This window comes from Notamacropus eugenii, chromosome 5, assembly GCF_028372415.1.
Source record: "Notamacropus eugenii isolate mMacEug1 chromosome 5, mMacEug1.pri_v2, whole genome shotgun sequence".
NCBI classification, from domain to species: domain Eukaryota; kingdom Metazoa; phylum Chordata; class Mammalia; order Diprotodontia; family Macropodidae; genus Notamacropus; species Notamacropus eugenii.
In genome coordinates this window covers 78,105,122-78,124,181 of record NC_092876.1, presented here as the reverse complement: position 1 = coordinate 78,124,181, position 19,060 = coordinate 78,105,122, and the positions used below count along the sequence as shown (strand labels likewise).

General features: G+C 52.5%; 1 protein-coding gene across 1 annotated transcript in view; it reads right to left on the bottom strand.

Annotated features, from left to right (window-relative positions):
* Positions 1-730: 730 nt before the first annotated feature.
* The window catches only part of ADGRB2 (adhesion G protein-coupled receptor B2), a 67,383-nt gene continuing 49,053 nt past the window's right edge, over positions 731-19,060 (bottom strand). Inside the window, 16 exon segments of the mRNA XM_072609887.1 lie at positions 731-1,320; positions 3,276-3,329; positions 3,766-3,864; positions 4,375-4,410; positions 8,385-9,004; positions 9,659-9,698; positions 10,228-10,323; positions 11,664-11,835; positions 13,709-13,810; positions 14,420-14,505; positions 14,743-14,809; positions 15,654-15,723; positions 16,554-16,704; positions 17,487-17,589; positions 18,011-18,114; positions 18,831-18,957. Of these exon segments, the coding sequence (XP_072465988.1) occupies positions 1,105-1,320; positions 3,276-3,329; positions 3,766-3,864; positions 4,375-4,410; positions 8,385-9,004; positions 9,659-9,698; positions 10,228-10,323; positions 11,664-11,835; positions 13,709-13,810; positions 14,420-14,505; positions 14,743-14,809; positions 15,654-15,723; positions 16,554-16,704; positions 17,487-17,589; positions 18,011-18,114; positions 18,831-18,957 (2,143 nt within the window). The 3' untranslated portion in view covers positions 731-1,104.

Here is a 19,060-nt window from a genome sequence, read left to right as displayed (position 1 = left end):
GTGTGCGCACGCACAATCATGCACTGTTAAATACCCAGAAAATAAACACATCGGTTCGGAGACAGAGTAGAAAGCCCAAGGAGGCCCTGGAGGGTGGAGAATGTGTAAAACTGGGCACCCAGAAAGCCCAAGGTCTGGCCTCAATTACTCCTGCCTCTCTATCCACAACTGGCCTATTTCATAGTCATAGCTGACAAGAGTCCTCAAACACCTGAGAATGAATACTTCTTTTGGAAATAAGATTCTCCTAAGGGGGCTAGGACAGGAACAGGAGACAGGCTACCCCCGCCCAAATCCCAGAGTAACAACCGGACTGGTGTAGCCCAGATTGCTGTACCAAGTGAACTTTGGTACGCTTCTGATGGTGAGGAGAGACAAGAACCTGGACAGCTGGGGGCAGGGGTGGGGTCTAGGAGCCCTAGTAAGTAGGTTGGAGTCTTGGGACCCTGTATGAACAAAGCTTAACCTGAAATCTAGAAAGCTCCCTGTGTAGTCAGGCTTTCCCTAGCACAGAAGTCCCAACTGGGGTCCCTTAGGGTCCTCCAGACAGGCTCTGGGACCAAAGCTTCTTTACAAGAAATCTGACTGGGCTGAGATGCAGGAGGCAGGAAATGGAGAAGGGGCTCTCTAGACCTTGATTGAGATACAAACCCAATAGCCCATCCTCTCACCACCCCACTCTACCCTCACCACCCCCCACCCCAGCCTAGAAGGTCACTTGGCAGGCAACTCCACAGAGCGAACTTTATTCCCAACAAAGATCCCCCCCAGCCCCGGATGGGACAGACAGACGTACGGACAGGCTTGGGGGCAGGAGACATGGTGGCCTGGGGCTATAGGCTCTGAAAAATGAGAAGGGGGCCCCTTATTCTGTCTCCTCTCTGGGCTGCAAGCAGGTCTCTGGAGTCCAGCCCACCCCTCTCATGTCCAGGGTCCCCACCTTGTCTGGAGCCAGAGTCCGGCTGTGTCTCCCTCCAAGGGCCAAGACCGCACACGAGAAGAGAAAGGGGGGGGGGGGTCCCTGGCTCCTTGTTTTTTTTCCAAATTGGAGTGTGAAAATAGAGATATATATATATTTATAGATGCCTAGGCAGCTGGCCAGGCTCACACCTCCGTCTGGAAGTCACCATCAGAAGCATCCAGACCCAGGCCTGCTGACTCCCAGCGAGGCGTCCGATGCAGACCCATCCGCTCACGGGGCTTGGGGGGCAGCGAGCCCAACGTCATTGCCTTGAAGGTACTCCAACTCTGATGTCGCTGGGGCTGCTGCTGCTGCTGCTGCTGTTGAGAGGGTGGCCTCTCTCCTGGGCTTATCTTTTCCTACATGGGGAAGATGAGAAAGGAAAGAAACAAGAATTGATGAAGCACCTACTATGTTCCAGGAACTGGGTTAAGCACTTTACCCAAATATTGTCTCATTTAATCCTCACAACTCTGAGAGGTAGGTACTATTACTATTGCAATTTTACAGCTGAGGAAACTGAGGCAGATAGTGGTGAAGTGACTTGCCCAGGGTCACATAGCTACTAAGTATCTGAGGCTGGATTTGAACTCAGGTCTTTCTGACTCCAGGCCCATCTAGCTGCTGGTGGGGATACAGATGGGAACTCAGTGAGATGAGAATGACTGCAAAAACCATACTCTGCCTCCTTCTATCCTTCCTCCTTCCCTGTCTTCCCCTGAAAATATATATTAGGTTAAATAAAGTTTCTCCAACCAAACAACTTTCACCCCTGTCTACTCCAATTCACAGTGCGCTCTCTCTCTCTCTCTCTCTCTCTCTCTCTCTCTCTCTCTCTCTCTCTCTCTCTCTCTCTCTCTCTCTCTCTCTCTCTCTTCTTAGATCTGATAGGACTCAAAATAGAGAACATCTGAGTTGGGAAGGACTTTAAAACACAGACCATCAAAGCTGGGAGGAACCTTAAAACCTAGAATGTCAGAACTAGAAGGGACCTTACAACATGGGATGTCATAGCTGGAAAGGACCTTAAAAGTCTAGTCCAAATCTCTCATTTTACAGATGAAGAATAGAGGCCCAAAGAGGTCAGGGTCAGGATGTGACTTGCCTGAGGTCACATAGCAAATATCAGAATCAGAAATTGAACTCAGACCCTGACTCCCAATGCAGCCCCTTTCACATTGTACAGAGAATGTCAGAACTGGGAGAGAGACTTTAGAATACAGCTGAGAGTCCAGGGCTGGAGGGAACCTAAGAGACTTGGGTTCAGATTCCAATTGATTTTCTACTTAGTAACTCTCATCTTGGGCAGGTCTTGACCTGTCAGCTCTTTTCTCATCGACAAAATGAACCTGAGCCAGAAAGGACCCTACAGGTCACCAAGTCAGACCTCCTCCCTCCTCATTTTACAGAGGATGAAACTGAGGCACAGAGTGTTTAAATGACCCACTCAAGGCCATGCAGACAATACATGGCCCCAGATCCAGAACTCTGCTCATATGAAGGAGTTGAATTACATACATCTGGGTTCTGATTAGTGAGAATAATAAATCCTGTGAAGGGGTCACATTATTCAGATCTGTGTTGCATCCTTCCACTGGGTTAAAGCCAATGACCATATTTTACCCAGTGATAACCCTGAATAGTGCCAACCTGAATGTATGCGATCACCCCATAGGATTCCTTGTGTGCATTAACTGGGACCTGGCTGTCTATCTCCAAGGACACATCAAGATGGAAATCTGATGATATCACACCACCTCCTCCCTTAGACATCCCACAGTCAACAACAGGGCAAGGAGTAAGAAGCCAGGGTTCCTCTCTCCTGGGGGCTGGGCTCTTTTCCCACACTGCTCTGATATTGCCAAAATCATTCCAGATGTTGACAGTTTGTCACTCAAGCTGGATTGGGAGCACCCAGGGGTAAGGATAGGTGAAGGCTTCTCTCTCTCCCACATAGCACCTAACTTGAACAGCTGGTATGTGGGGGGACTCGGGCAAAAGAACCAGCTTTCCTTCCTCTCTTCCTAACCCATGTCATACTAATGCCTCCCAGGAAATGCAATTCTCATGGATTCTGAGGAGAGACATGACACACACACACTCACATAAATGCAGCCCATCAATCTACCCTCAAGACCTCATCCCCTTTTGGTCTAAGAATCCCAACAGCCAAGGGCAGCAGGGTCCGGGATCATTCTGGGTACTCCAGAAGGTAACATTGTAGTGTCTGACTGGGGAAGGGGAGCCCTGGACCCCATGCTAGATACCAGCCCAGACCAGAACTCCCCACCCTGGCCCCAGGACCATCACTTACAGTGGAAACGCTGCGTTCAGCCCCGCCCGAGGACACACTCCATCGTTTTTCTCTCTGCAGAGGGGAGGGAGGGAGTCCAGTCAGGGCTTCCCCCAACTCACCCTCCTGTGCCCATGGAATACCCCACTGTCACCCACTGTCACATCGTGGGGGACCAGGAAAGATGACCAGGGTGAGCCAGAGCATCCTAATGCTTAGAAGCAGGAAGATCAGAGGAAACTGAGGCTGAAGAGATTTTTCCTGAGCTGTATTTGAACCCAGGTCCTCTAACTCCAGGGCCAGGGCTGCTGCACTGTACCAGCTTTAAGATTTATGTGTTTAATAAGAACATATGTGTAGAACCCATATAAGATTACATGCCGTCTTGGGAAAGGAGGGGAGAGGGAAGGGGAGAAAATTTAAGACTTAAGGAAGTAATTACTAAAAACTGAAAACAAATTAATTAATTAATTAAAATTTAAAAAAAAAAATGTATCTGGTTTCCTCTCACCTTGCCTGAGGTCGGGCCCCGGTAGCGATCGAAGGTGTGGAACTTCTGATTGAGCTCATGGTAGAGCTCTGAATGTCGCTTCCGTGTGTGCATCACCTTCTGGGGGGAGAAGGAGGATGGGGGGGGATGTTTCTCCTTTTCCCCCTGTCCTTCCCCTTTGACTGCTCCCTTATCCCTGTAGGCACCACCCCAGAAGCCACTGTCTTCCCCATCTCCCTATAGGCCTTGTTCTGAACCCTGCTCAGCTTCATATCTAGTGAAAAATAGGCCCAGATGTGGCTCTGAAGTCATCCCCTCTGGCAGTGGCTTATATGACTAGGGGCTAGAGATCCAGTCTGAGAGAAGGGGTCATCCCCTTTTCTACTGTTTCTGGAGGAACCCTGACTTCTCCCTATTCCCTCTCACCAAAAAAGGTCTTGAATGAAAATGGTGATCTTGGATAAGCCCTACTGAAACGGCGCCCTTTGGTACCTGGGTCTAGGTTCTAAATCATGTCCTAATTCCTTTCTCCCCAGGGCTGGGGCTGGGAGTGTACAAGCTACAGAGCATAAGGGAGGTTCCTCCCAAGCACCCCGTTACACATGGCCCCCTTCCCTCCACAGCTCTTACCTCAAAATCCAGGTCTGAATAGCGTAACTTTTTCCGCTGGAGTTGTTGCGGGGCAAGGGATATTAGGAGGAGGGGAGGGAGAAAAAAACTGCATTAGTACATGACTGGGAGTAAAGATGACAAGGACTTCCCAGGGGTGAGATCTGGGAGCCAAGGATTATGTCTACCTAGTTGCTTGGAGCCATAAGGACAGGATTCTTAGGGCCAGGGGGAAGCCTCAGGCAGAAAGAGCACACAGCTGACCCTAGGCATTCCCTGGAGTAGCAGGGAGAACAGCTGATTGGTCTGAGCTTGTGGAAGACCCCAGTAGAGTAAAGGAGCCAAGTGGGTGACAGGGGCAGTGACCACAAGCGCATAGATCAGACCCAACTCCCCACAAGGTCTGCAGGCCAACCAATACCCCCCAGCTCACCACAAACAAGACATACACATGCACACAAAAGGACACACACCAAGAGACGGATATACACACGTAGATGGAGAGGTGGTGAGAAGCACATGTGTTCCCTCAGAGGCCAGCCAGCAGAGGTTCCACTTCACCCTAGTTTTCTCTGTTCCTACACCCCCACCTTACTCCTCTCCAAGCCTCCAAGGAAAAGTTGTCCCTACTCTTGGCCAAGATCAGACACAATGAGCAATCCACAACTCATTTCTCTCTCCTATGTCTTCCATCCCTTCCTCTCCTTGGTCCAAAAACATACTTGGGTACACCTCACCCATCTCTTGGAGACAAATAGTTGATGTAAGATCTCTGTAGGCAAAGACTCGCTATTGTGACCCCAGTCTCAAGCATACACTAGGTGCTTAATAAATGCCTCTTAGAAGCCCTGGATTCCTTTTATACTCAACTCAAGAGTCATCTCCTCTAGGAGGTCTTTCCCTGTCTTCTCTGCAGCTGGTGCCATCCCCACTAAGGTTGCCTTCTAGCTACTCTGTGTTTAGTGTGGTGTGTGTGTGTGTGTGTGTGTGTGTGTGTGTGTGTGTGTGTATGTGTGTGTGTGTGTGATGGAGTCAAGAGATTCCTTCTGTAGGCTAGGGTCATTCCCACCCCTCCACTTTCATGCCTGCTCCCTAAGGGAAGAAACTCTTTTTGCATTTTCCTTGTATCTCCAGAATTTAGCATGGTCCCCGGTAAACAGTAAGCCCTTAAGAGATGCTTGTTGATTGACTGACTGATGGACTGGCTTGAATGGTGTAAGCAAAAAGAACAAAAGATCTGACGTTAGAGGAGCTGGGTTTGAATGTTGGCTCTGCTCCTTCCTACCTATGACAGCTTGGGCAAGCCCCTTCCCTGGGCCTGGCCCAGATGAGGATCTGCCAACGGAAGGGGTTGGATTAGAGTATCTCTAGGATTTCTGCTAGGAACACTGGGTGGAACAATGGATAGAGGACCAGGATTAGCGTTGGGAAGATCTAAGCTCCAATCTAGCCTCAGATACTTCCTAGCTGGGAGACCCTGGGCAAGTCACTTCACCCTGTTTGCCCCAGTTTCCTCATCTGTGAAATGGGCTGGAGAAGGAAATGGCCAACCACTGCCAAGAAAGTCTAAACAGGGTCACAAAGAGTTGGACATCACTGAAATGACTGAACAACAACAAAGATTTCTTCTAGCTTTGAATCTTAAAATCCTAGGAAAAACTAGCTCTGGCCTCATGATCCCAAGCTTGTTTCCTCACTTGCACTCTCTCTCCATCTCTCTCTTCCTCTCTCTGTCTCTCTTGTCCCCTCCCCCGTCTCTCTTCCTTTTTCTCTCTCTCTTCCCCCTTCCCTCTCTTTCTGTCTCTGTCTTTGTCCCTCTCTCCCTTAGCCTCAAAACTTTGAGAACCAATAGTTCACTGGGCTGGGTTGGGCTCAGTCTTCCCCATTCATTCTCACCGCACCAAGGTCCCAAAGTCATTGAATCTCAGAACTTGAAGCAACCTCAGCAATCAGTCCAACCCCTCATTTTTATGTTTCTCCTCCATAAAAACGGACTGGAAAAAACAGGACTGGAAAGAGGAAGAGACTTGCCCCAAATCACCCAGCAGGTCAGCGGATCGCTAGGCAGAGAGTTCAGGCTTTCAGGCTCCCAGTTCTGTGTATCATGTCTTGCCTTCCATCTCCCTCCTTGCTTTTCTATCTGGCTACGTTCTACCCCCTCCCACATGACTGAAAATACTTCAAGGTCATTGGTGACCTCCCGGTTATCAGATCTAGGGACCTTTACTCATTCTTCATCCTCCCTCCCCCATCCTCACACCATCCAACTACAAGACCCACTTCCTCCGTCTGGATACGATTCCCTTGCCTTCCATGATACCATTCTTGTCGTAAGAGACAGACCTATAGTTATTCAATGATTCATCTTCCTTCTCTCCCTTCTTCTTCTTCATTCTCTCCCTTGGCAATTTCATCCACTTCCTTGCAAGTGACTACCAAACTTTCAGGCCCCAGAGAATTCCAGTGGACATTCCAACCTGTTGACATCTGGACCAAAAGACTACGTTCCTCTCTTGGACCTGCTCCTCCTTCCAGCTGGAACCATATCTGTTCATGGCACTGCAAACTTGAGCATCACCTCTGAACTTTCCTTCCTACTATGACCTTTTTACCCTTCAAAATGTCACTGTTCTCCATCTGGCCCCTCTTCACTCCTAAAGCCCCCCACCCAATTCTAGGCCTTTATCACCTTTTGCAGTTTCTTTTAATGTTTCCCTGGACCTTTTCTCTGAAACCAGCCTTTCTAAGACCTAGCTTTCATCATTACTCCAAGACTTCAGCTCCCCTATGAACTGCTTAAGAAGACTGGAAAAGGAAAGGAAAGAAGGACCAAAGAGTCATCCCAAAATTATCCAAGATATAGTCAGAGCTAGAGAAGAACAATTGGTTAAATTCACCCCCTGTGGACATTTCTCAGGATTAGTCTCCTGAGTTTAAGGGGGAAACTCAGTTTGGATTGCAGAAAAGTCTTCACTTTAGGGGTGATCAGTAATCAGCTGATCTGGGATGCCATCATATAAATGTCAGGGCTGGCAGAGGGCTTTTCCTTAAACTTGTTTTTCTGTCTCTTCAATTTCTGTTATCATTTGCCCAGGAAAACCCTGATGTTATCTTTGCTTTCCTCCTCTCTTTCACCTCGTATCTTGTCCTGGGGTTCCCACCTTTGCATTCTCTCTAGAACCCATCCCCTCATGCCTACTCCCACTCTAGTATAACAGAGGCTCCAAGATGACTGTGACAGCCTCCCACCTCCTTCCTCTTCCCTCCTCTAATCCATCTGTTGCACTTGGCCGGAATAATCTTTGTGAATAACTCTCCTGATTGCATCACTTTTCTGCTCAGAAATCATCAATGGTCCCCTACTATCTAGAGAGCAAAGATCAGACTTCTCCACCTGGCATTCAAGGTCTTCAATGGGTTATTGTCACTCTGCCTCTCCAGCCTTGTCTCATACTTTTCCCATGCACTCTACATTATTGACAAACTGAATTCTTTTCTTTTCCTTCAACATATGTTCCCATAACTCTGTGCACTGGCTCACACTGGTCCCCATGCCTTGTTTTGCTTTTCAAATTCCTACCTATCTTCTTAAGACCCAAGTTGAATGCTGCCTACTTCAGGAAGCCTTCCTTGATTTCCCTCACCCCTCCAACCCACTCAGTGACTGAACACCAACCTCTTCACCTTGCATTTTCCTTTGTTTGCTCCCTGCCCTTTTATCTGGGTGTGAATTACCATGAATTACTAGATGCTGAGTTCCATGAGAGCAGGACCTGGACCACTCCTAAACCTTGCATTCCCCTCAGCCCAGAACACAGTTCTCTGCAGGTGGGAGAGAGTTCCCAAATCAAACTGAAGGATCTAAGGGAGGCTGGAAAACTAGGGATAAACAGAAAGATCCTAGCCTAAAAGGCAAACAGAAGCCGGTTCTTGAGCTTACAGTTCTCCCCAATGACAGAGGCTGGCAGGGCCCAGAAGGACACACAGGACTGGGTATGCTCCTGCTCCTCCCTCCCCAACAGTCTCCTCACCTCCAGAGAGCCCAGCTTCATGGTGGAGCCAGGCACAGTTCGGGGCATGGTGCGGCTGCGTTCGCCAGGCTCAGGGGTAGGGCCCTGGCGAGCACCAGATGGAGCCGGGGGTGGGGGCTGGAAAGGCACCCCATAGGGGTTCTGCAGAGTTCCATAGGCTGGGCCCAGGCCCAGGCCCACATGGTCCACGGACAGGAAGCTGGGGTAGCCTTCTGTCTGAGACAACCCCTTTCCCCCACGACGGGGGGTACCCTCGGGCCTGGCCCGCTTGGCCTCCTCCCGGCCACCAGGTTGGAGGCTCAGAGTCCTCCGGGGCAGCACCGTGTACTCCCCCTCACTCCCAGGGTCCCCAGACCTCAGCCAGGTATAGTCCAGCTGCCTGAGGCTGCTCTCCCCACACATGTACACGGGGTTGGTATCATGTGGGTGGGGAGGCTCGCCTACTCCAGGAGAGGGTACTGGCATTGGCACCAAGATGTTGCCTGGCAGTGGGGAGAAGTTCAGCCCGCTCTCCGTGCCCATGAGGCAAGGCTTGGAGTCTTCATCCTCATCCAGTGACAGGCGGGACAATGTGGCCGTGATGGTGGAGGGGTTGCACGTGTTGACTTCCTTGAACAGAACTGGTGGGGGGCAAATGTTAGGGAGGGGGAAAAGGATGTGGATTCAGGAATACAGAAGGGCACCAGCCCCTCCCCCAAAGCCCACTCACAGGGCAGACTGGAGGCCAGGGACAGGTACCCACAGTGTAAGAGCGAGTTCATCTCCTACACGATGGCCTGACAGACTATCTGGACTTAGGCCTGTGCACTGTATTGGTGTCTCACAACAGATGGAGGGACCTCAGAGTCACAGACTGTCACAGAGGGTGGGGGCCTTACAGACCATCCACTTGAAGGCCCAGGGAGGGGTCACAGAATATTCAGTGACAGAGTCAGGGCCAGATCCCAGATTAGGCCACCTTCTAATAAGACCACACTAATGCTACCAAATGGCCACTGACTCCCTTTCCCCATTCCCTCACACGCATGCACATTCCTCCTTCCCTCTCCTCCCCACATATCACATATATATCCCTCCTGCCCAGAGCAGGTCCCCTCCCATCTTCCTGGGCAGTGCTGGTACCTTGAAAGATTCCTGGGCAGAACAGCCAAGTTACAATAAGACCCTGCAGCCTCGCAGCCCAGAAGGAGGTCATTAGCAAAGGCTTCCCCTTTCCCACCCTGGCTCCCTCCCTCCCCTTCACCCCTCCCCATCTGGAGTCTCATCACTCTCACCTGTCTGACACGCCAAGTCCACATCCTTTTCAAAATCTGTCTATAGGCAGAGAAGGGGAGGGGGTTGGAAAGGAGGGAGGGAAAAACATAAAAGGGACAGTGGAAGGAAGAGGCTGACCTCCTCTGTCCCTAGACCTCCCCTTCTTTCATTCCTCCAAGCTAGATAGGACAGAGTGCCAGCGACAGAAGGTAACCCTGAGCCAGGAGGCCCCTTAAGAGTCAAATCCAACCCCTTCTTTTTACACACAGGGAAACTGAGGCCCAGAAAGCAGGCACACCTTCCCCAAAGTTACACAGTAATTTAGTGGCAAGGGCAAGACAAAAACCCAGGTCTGCTGGCTCAGCCTCTGACACCATGAGGCCCAACCCCCTTCAGCCATCCTTTTCCCCAACCTTAGAAGTCAAGGAGCTAGCTCCATCTACATACCCCTCAGACCTCCCCAAGGTTAACCCTTGAGGTGACATGACATGAGAAGTGGAGATGCTAGAGAGGGACATGAGGAGTGGGGATGGGCCACAGTCACCCTCCCAGAGGTGCCTATGTGCCCTGCCCTGCCCAAATCACTCACCATGACCTGGATCTGCCCATTCTTACATGACCCGGGGGAGTTCTCGTTCTCCTGGCTCTTGCAAACCCCAATCTGGCATTTCACCACATCTTGAACCTAGGCCAGGCAAGAGGCACTCATTGGGCATGTGCCCTCCTGGACCCAGCAGGAAAGCCACAGGGAGCCTGATGAGCTCCATGACTTGCCAATGGGTCCTGGTACTATACTAGGCACACTCCACCCACTGCAGTCCTCCCCCAGAATGTGCCCAGGCACTCTGGTCCAACTCAGCTCCTCTCTCCTCCCAGAGACAGATACTCCCCCTCCCCCAGATCCTTCCCACCTCAAAGCCTGACTCTCCCTCCTCACGCTCCCCTAGGCCTGTCCTGCCCACACTTATGCAAAACAAAAGGCTAGAACCTCCACTTCTACTCTGAAGAAACAGAGAAGAGACAAGGTAGGATAAGAACAGATGAAAGACTTGTGGATAGAGGGGGATAGCAGGGGAAAGATGAAGGGAGGTGTAAACTGAGGAGAGACAAGAATTGGAGAGACACAGGGATTGGACAGATGTCCATCAGCTAGAGAAGAATGGGAAAGATGGGAGAGATGGGAGAGATGGAGAGAGACAGAGAGGGACAGAGACAGAGAGAGACAGAGGGAGAGAGAGAGAGGAGAGATGGAGAGAGAAAGGGAGAAAGGGAGAGAGAGAGAGGAGAGATGGAGAGAGAAAGGGAGAAAGGGAGAGAGAGAGAGAGAGAGAGAGAGGGAGGGAGGGAGGGAGGGAGGGAGGGGGGGAGATATGCCCCTAGGGAGGCACAGACAGACTGGGGAGCACTGAAAGCCAGACAAGCATCAGGCAACCCTGATTCTGACTCTCTGTTGTTTTTGTTGTAGTGTCTGATTCTTTGTGATCCCATTTGGGGTTTTCTTGGCAAAGATACAGGAGGGCTTTGCCATTTCCTTCTCCACCTCATTTTACAATAAGGAAACTGAGGCAAACAGAGTGAAGTAACTTGCCCAGGGTCAAGTCGGTAAGTGTCTGGGGCTGGATTTGAATGCAGGTCTTCCTGATTCCAAGTCCAGTGTTCTATCCACTGTGCCATCAGCTGCCCTTCATCTACCACCAAACCAGGGACAGAGCTTCCAGCCCTACAGTGCCTCTCTGTTCTCCCCCATTTGCCGCCTGAGTCTCACAGAGCTCCAAGGACACAGGTGCAAACGGGAAAGACTGAGCATCGAACAGCGATGGCTCTGCCCAGTGGAGGTGCCTAGCCTGGTAGGTGGGGGTCCTTGGGTCCAGCACCCATCTCCAATACTCTCTGTGACCTCAGGACCAGGCCCTCCTCATCTCTGGGCCTCATCCTTCCCTCTGTACTATGGGGTAAGTCACCAGAGAAAATCTGCCGGGGACAGAGGCCCCTGGGGGGCGGGGCTGGCAGGACTGGCGCTCCCACCTCTCTCCGGAGAAAGCAATGCACAGCGATGATGACGAAGCCCTGCACGGAGTTGAAGATGGCAAAGAGGACCTGGAAGATGACGGAGCGTCGGTCGGTCATGGCCAGGACTGCAGACATCCAGGTGAGGGCAAGCAGCGGCAGCACCACGCAGGAGCTCCAGAGCGAGGCCCTGCAGCAGAAGACAGGGAGGTACAAGCCGGCCCATTGGCCCCTCCACACACCCATGCTCCTCCTGGGCCAGAGCAGGGGAGGTCGGGGCTCAAGCTGCGGGGACCCCGAGACTACAGGGGAGAAGGGAGGCCCCTGAGAGTCAGGCCCAGAGCCAGAGAGACAAAGAAGAAACAGGCAGACAGAGAAAGGTCAGACTGAGAGAGATCCAGACACAAACAGAGACCACGGATGGCAGAGCTGGGAGAGACTTGGAACGTGCAATGCTCTCCTTTTACAGAATGGGAAACTGGGTCACGGGGAAGCTAAACCCCCTGCCCTAAGTCACAGGCATTAAAGGTCAGAGGCAAGATTTGAACAAAGGTCTTGATTTCAGAGCTGTGCCTTTCTCATCACACTGTGGGGCCTCCCAGAGAGAGAGACGCCAAAGAGAAAACTATCGAGAAAAGCGAGTGGAGATGTGCCCACAGAGGGGCACCTGGAAGGGACAAAGGCAGGGAAGGGGGAGCTGTTGTGAATGAGACAGATACAGAAGAGTGTGTGTGTGTGTGTGTGTGTGTGTGTGTGTGTGTGTGTGTGTGTGTGTGTATGTGTGTGTGTGTGGCAGAAAGAGAGATGGAGAGAGAGACAGAGACAGAAACTGAGATTGAAAGACAGAGACAAGAAGAGAGGACCAGAGGGTGAATGATTCACTGAAAGGGCAGTAGGATGAGTCCATCTCAAACACATGCTCCTCTCCCTCAACCACTCCCTCCCCTAACTGTGAGTGAGTCCCTGGGGACCGTGCCCCATGATGCCCAAGAACATCATCAGCCCCTGCTTTGTGCAGATGCCCTTGCCCCACTACCTGACTTACTTTCCCTTCCCTCTCCCTGCCCCAGCTCCAGGACTGAGGGGGAGAGAGGAAGGGAGAAAGCACTGAGGGGGCCATCAGGCCCAAGGGAAAGAAAGAGAATGGCTGGCAAGATCTCAGGACAGGGCTCAGGGAGGTCCCCTCTCACACTCCCTGCTTCTACCTGATCACTCCCCCCACCATTAGCATTAGTGATCAATGCCTCTGACAAGTGCCCATAAGGATGGACAGGGTCAGATCAGAGGTCTATCTGGTCTCACAGCATCATAAATGAGACACTGACAAGCTGGAAGATGTTGAGGGGCCTGGAAACCCCGTCCCAAGAAGCGGAAAGAACTAGGTGTTTAGCTTAGATAAGAAAAATGGGAAGGTTACATTAGTCTTTAAGTGTGTGGAGGGCTGTGCTAAGAAAGCAGGTCAGACTCTTGCTCCTCTCAGCCCCAGAAGGCACTGGAAGCCATGGGTAGAAGGTGCAGAGAGGACTTTGGTTCTGTATATTGAAATAGAATGGGCTACCTTCTCGGGGGTAGTGAGCCCTCCATCACTAGAGGTCTTCAAGCAGAGATGGAATTGACTGCTTACTTGCCAAAGGTGATGCAAGTAAGGTTTCTGCTTAAGTATAGGCTACCCTCTGAGGTCCCCTGCTATAGTTTTCAAAGGACTGAAAGTAGGAAGGGGCTTTAGAGATCTGCAAGGACAACCTTCCAACCATTTTTTAAAGGAGAAGAAAACTGAGATGACGGATAAGGGAAGTGAATTGTCTAAGGACACAAAGAAATAAGGGAGTCAGGATTCAAACCCAGGTCCTTGGACTCCAAACAATAGCCCCTGGAGTCTTTGGTTCTCAGGGTTTAGAGTAAGGAGACAGGACAGGCTGGAGGGAGAAGGAGGTGTCTGTTCTCTTGTTCCCCTTCCTCAGGAAGGAGAACCTGGGAGCTCCCCTAGCTCCAGCCCCCACTCCCCCACCCTCTGCCCAATCCCCCCTCTCCCCACCCAACCCCGCCAGTGGGGCAGGACTAACATGGCGTTCCTGGCTGTGACCGAGCTGAGCAGGGGGCTGGGGACCATTCCACAGGCCGAGCAGGGGAAGAGGAGGAGGCTGGTACAGGGGAGCCGCTGCGGGCTTGGGGGGGAGGGGGGTGGCACAGACACAGGGTAGGAGAGGGATGGACGGAGAACCAGGGAGAGACAGAGGCAGAGCCACCCCCGGAGCGGTGGAGAGGGGAAGGGCAGACGAGAGAAAGAGAGAGCCCGGTTAGTGTGGGCACGGCCACAGCCCTGGTCACCAAAACTGCCTACGCTCCTAGACAGCCTTACGGCCTTGAAGAAGCCCGGTGAGGGAGGCAGTACAGAATGCCATTAGACCCACTTTACAGATGAGGAAACTGAGGCCAAAAGAAGGTCTCAACTCAAAGCTTTGGGAACTAGGATCTGAACCCAGATCTCCTGATCTCAAGTCTGGTGCTCTTTTCATTACATTTGTTGAAAGATTGCTTCACTCCTGGCCCTCCTTCCCTCTTGAGCTCTGTGTGTGTGCTTATGTTAGCAGCTGTAGGCCCTTAGGTGTGGGGGAGACTCCTCACAGCTCAGGTCCCCTGGGGGCACCCCCTTGATACCCCCCAATGCCAGGAGTAGGAGCCAGCAGTCCCCAGGGCTCAGTGGGGACAGGACCCAGAGTTCCTACAGTGGTGGGCATGAGACAGCAGGGCCCAGGACCCCGGGTCTAGCTTACGCAGCACGTTGCTTCTTAGACTTGTCTGAAATTCCATCTCGGGTCATCAGCTTGTTGAAGACTATGATTCCGATGAGCATGTTCACCTGAGAAACAGTGGGGAGGAAAGGGGGACAGAGGGCATCACAGAGTGCCCTCTGTGCCCAGGTGAGGACGGAGATCTGCTCCCTCCCCATACTGACAGAGAGCCCTGCTTGGACAGGCTCAAGTTGTCTGGAGGCAGAGGAAGGGTCAAGCTGACCCCTTCAGGCGCCTCCACCTTCAGCGTGCCCCAAAGCCCTGGGCAAGGGTACTGGAGAGGACCCGAGGCAAGGAACACCTACCAGGACGATGACTGCTGCGGGACCCACGAAGGCGTAGAGCAGCCCCCCCTCTAGGGAGAGCCAGCAGCTGTGACACAGAACACAGACTGTCAGAAGTGGAAGGGACCCTAGGACACAGTCTGTCACTTAAGAACTTAAAGATCATCAAATCTAACCTTCCTCATTTTACATATAGGTAAACTGAGGTTCTGGGAGATGGAGCTCCTCACACCCTCCCCCCTATATCCCATTCTGGTCCCCACTCAGCCAAACCACTCCAGGCATCCAACCCTTCCTATGACCCATCACATTCCATTCATTACTCTTTACTTCTGGATGGTATTTCATCTACCTCAAACCTTTTAGACACTGTTATAGAACTATACTGCCAGGAGGGGTCTGAGAAACCAAGTTTACCCCCCTCGTTGTACACTGGGGGAAACTGAGGTATGGAGACGGGGAGGGTCTTTCCCCATGTCACACAGTGAGTTCGAGGCAAACTTGTAACCAGAATCCAGGTCTGGCTGACTCCTGGGCCAGGGCTCACCTCCCACTCTTGGAATCTCTAGTTTCCTTTAAGCCTCGGGGCCAAGGACCCCCTCCATGAGGACTTTCCTGAACTCCCCAAAGTTGCTCTGACCCTCCCCCCAGAGTTAGCCTCTCTTCATTTTGTCCACATTTGGGTATATACATAGATGTACACACATACACACACACACACACATGCGCGCAAATCACCTAGACTGTAAGGTCCTGGAGGGCAGGATACGTTTCATTCTTTGTATCCCCAGCACTTAATGGGGTGCCCAGCACTTAGTGTGTTTAATAAGTGATCCTCCCCTCCCCAAAGAACCCAATGCCTCACACCTGCCCCCCTCTCTAGCCCTGGGTTAAAGCACACCTCCCCCCCCTTCTCTGAGCGTCTCACGTACTAGCTGGCTGTGCCATAACCTTTCGTCCGGGTGAAGCCAACGGACACAGCCACCACCAGGGCAGGCAAACCTGGGGAAAGAGGGAGGTCAGGAGACAGGAGAGAGGGTGAGAGAGAGGATAGGACAGTCCAGGGAGGCCAGGAGCCTCCCTGAACCTCTAGGCACAAAGACAAAATGTTAGAGAACATTTAGGCCTGACTCCCAGTGGTCAGTCCAATCTACACCCCCGCCCGCCATTTTACAGATGGGAAAACTGAAGCCCCAAAGGTTATAACAATGAGTTAGTAGAAGAGCTAGAATGTGAACTGGAATCTCTGGACTTCCAGCCTGGTGGAGTGACTCCAGTGACCCCTTCTGCTCCTCTTGGTCCTGAGCCCAAGCACCAACACACATGGTCAGCAGCCAGGGTCAGCTGAACAAGCCAGGCCCAGGGCTGGGATGACAGTAGCAGTCATGAGGTCCTGGCCTTTCTTACCCTCACAATAGCCCTCTGGGAGGCAAAGGCCTGAAAGGGGCCCCCAAGGTCACAATAAGCCAATAGTGAGATTGGAACTCAAGCCTCCTGGCTCCCAACCCAGGCACCTATCTAGGGCTTTCCCAAAGCTTATTCTGACCCAATGGCCCAGCCATGTTTACCTTCAGGTCAACTCTGCACTCCCACCCACCTGCCCACTCAGCTTCCATTTCTCTTGGAGACCCAAGGATATCAGACCTAGAGCCAGAGGAGACCCTGGAAGGTCACCCAATCCAACCTCCTTGTACCATAGCCCTGGAGACGAGGCCCAGAGAAGGGTTCACCCACGATCCCACGGGTGGAAGGGGTGAAGTGAAGATGGGACCCCAGGTTCCCTGGGCCTCAGCACAAAGTCCCCTCGGCTGGCCTCTCCCAGTCCCACTCACCCCATCCCAGGCACAGGAAGCGCTTGCGGACAAGGCGCGTGCGGATGCGGCCGATGACAGACAGGTAGGACTGCCAGGCCTCGGTGAGCACCCAGCAGAAGGAGGAGAGGAAGAAAAAATGAAGGAATGCCGCGGTCATAGTGCAGACACCCTGGAACAGGAGGGAGGCACCTGTTCCTCCAGCTGGTCCCTCTCTCCACTGAGGAGAACCTCTGCTTTGGCTGGCCTGAGGTGGCCGGGCCATCGCCAGGACCAGCACCAAAAGAGACCTGGGACCTTATCAGGCCAATTCTCCTTTGTTTAACATACAGGAAAACTGAGGCTTAGAGAGGTGAAACAACTAGCCCTTGGCCCCAAAGCTAGTGAGTGAGTGGGGTGGGGAATGGGGGGGTTAAGATTTGGAAACCAAGTCTCTCTTAATTCCAGAATGCTTGTCACTTGGAGGGAGCATGCTACAATAATAAGGAGCAGTCAGGATTTGAACCCAGGCCCCTTTATTCCAAATGTGATGCCCCTTTACGTGTGCTGCCCATCCTTTCTTCAGATGTGCCTCTGCTGTGTTCTCACAGAGTGGGCATGGGCACCTGGCAGCTGCTCCAGGCTCCTGCGGAGCGTGAAGGGGCGGGGCCCCATCCCTCCCTCTCCCCAGCAGCGCCAGAGCCTCACAGAGCGCCCCCAGCTTCCAGCGCCCACACACAGCACGACACAGGCCTGGTGACACGCACAGGCAGCCAGGAGAGGCGGGGAGGCCACCCACGCTCAGACGTAGCTCCAGGGACAGACACAGGCTCAAAGCCTCCGCTGTCACAGGGAGAGGTAAGCATGCCTGGACTCACCAGTGTGTGTATACACACACACACACACACACACACACATCCCCCCACATGTGTTCAGAGACACCAGCAGACAAGTAGTCTGTCTCCCGACACCTGCCTTGCTCAAAATCTGGGACTGCCCCACCAGGATGAGCACGTTGGAAGCCAGGATAGAGACGCAGAAATTCAGGAGAATGATGGAGCGCTCAGACTTGATGAATCTGGGGGGTGGGCAAAAGAGGTATGGGAAGAGGCACCCGCTCCAGAGGGGCTGGGGCACAGATAGGGTCACCAACTGGCTCTAGAGAGCACTTGGGCCAGTTCACCCTCCCTCCCAGGACTCACACATCTACAGTGCTTTGTCTTTTACATAGGGCCTCTTTACAGCAACCCTGTAGACGCTCTGGCATTATTATGCCCATTTCACAGAGAAGGAAGCTGAGGTCCCAAGAGGGGAAGGGACTTACCTATAGTCACACAGTTGTTCCTGACAGAACTAAGATCTAGAACCCAGGGCTCTATACTCTACATCCCAGGGTTCTTTTACCTGAAGAGACTCTACGTCGGTCCCCAGCCACCTCCCTCCCTCACCCCTGAACCCGTGTGCCCACTGTGCCCCGGCCCTCACGTGCATGCACCCACCTCCAAAAGGCAGCATAGATGGCAAGAAGGGTGAGCAGGGCCATGCAGGAGACAGCGCAGCCGATCATGAGGGGCACGGAGGGGGCGCCTGAGAGCTCCAGACTCTAGGCCAGAGAGAGGGGGTGTCAGGGAGCAGCAAGGGGAGGAGGGGGTCCTCGGAGAAGAGGCAGTGCTGGGTTCTAGGTCTATCCACACACTTCCCCCAGAGATCCTCTAATGAGGATGGGGTCAGATAGGATTGTCCATGCTGGTGACTCCATCTGAGAGTCACAGGAATTGTACAGAGCAGGGCAGAGCTGAGAGGGGCCTCGAAATACAGGGGGTCACAGCTGGGAGGGGCCTTAGACCACAGAATGTCAGAATTGGGAGGGCCCTTAGACCACAGGATGTCAGAGCTGGGAGGGAACTTAGAACACAGAACGTCAGAGCTAAGAAGAATCTTAGAATATGGAATGTTAGAGGTATAAAGAAACCTACAATATAAAGTGTAAAAAATGGGTGATGGGGGGATGGGGCAAGCTTAGAACATAGTAGTCAGTGGAAAAGAGTCTTAAATACCACCTACTCTGAACTCATTTTACAGATAGGGAAACTGAGCCTCAGAATGGGGAAGGGACTTGCCTGAGGTCATGGGGAATCTTTAGCAGAGGCACCTCCATGGGCAGTCTGGGGAGGGGCAGTCCAGGGGTGGAGGCGGGGAAGGCAGGGGAGAGGAAGACTTGTCCATATGGACACCTCCTGGCTATATCCATGTACGTCCATACATGGACATGGAACACTGGAATGGCTTTCTCATTCACACATGCACACACCCCCTCACCAGGTCCTTGGGCAGCTGTGCGAGAACAGCAAAGGTAGACAGCTGTTGGCATTGGCAACGAGTATGGGCAGGCTGGGTCTCCAGGGTCTGGCAGCTCTCCGTGTCCCACTCCCCGGAGCTGGCATCCCTACAGATGAGGAGGCATCCTCATCACTGGGGGAGTGGGGACCAGAGGAGGCCAAGGGACACCTACCTGTCCCTCCCACCCCTGGCCAATGGTGCCAAGTGGA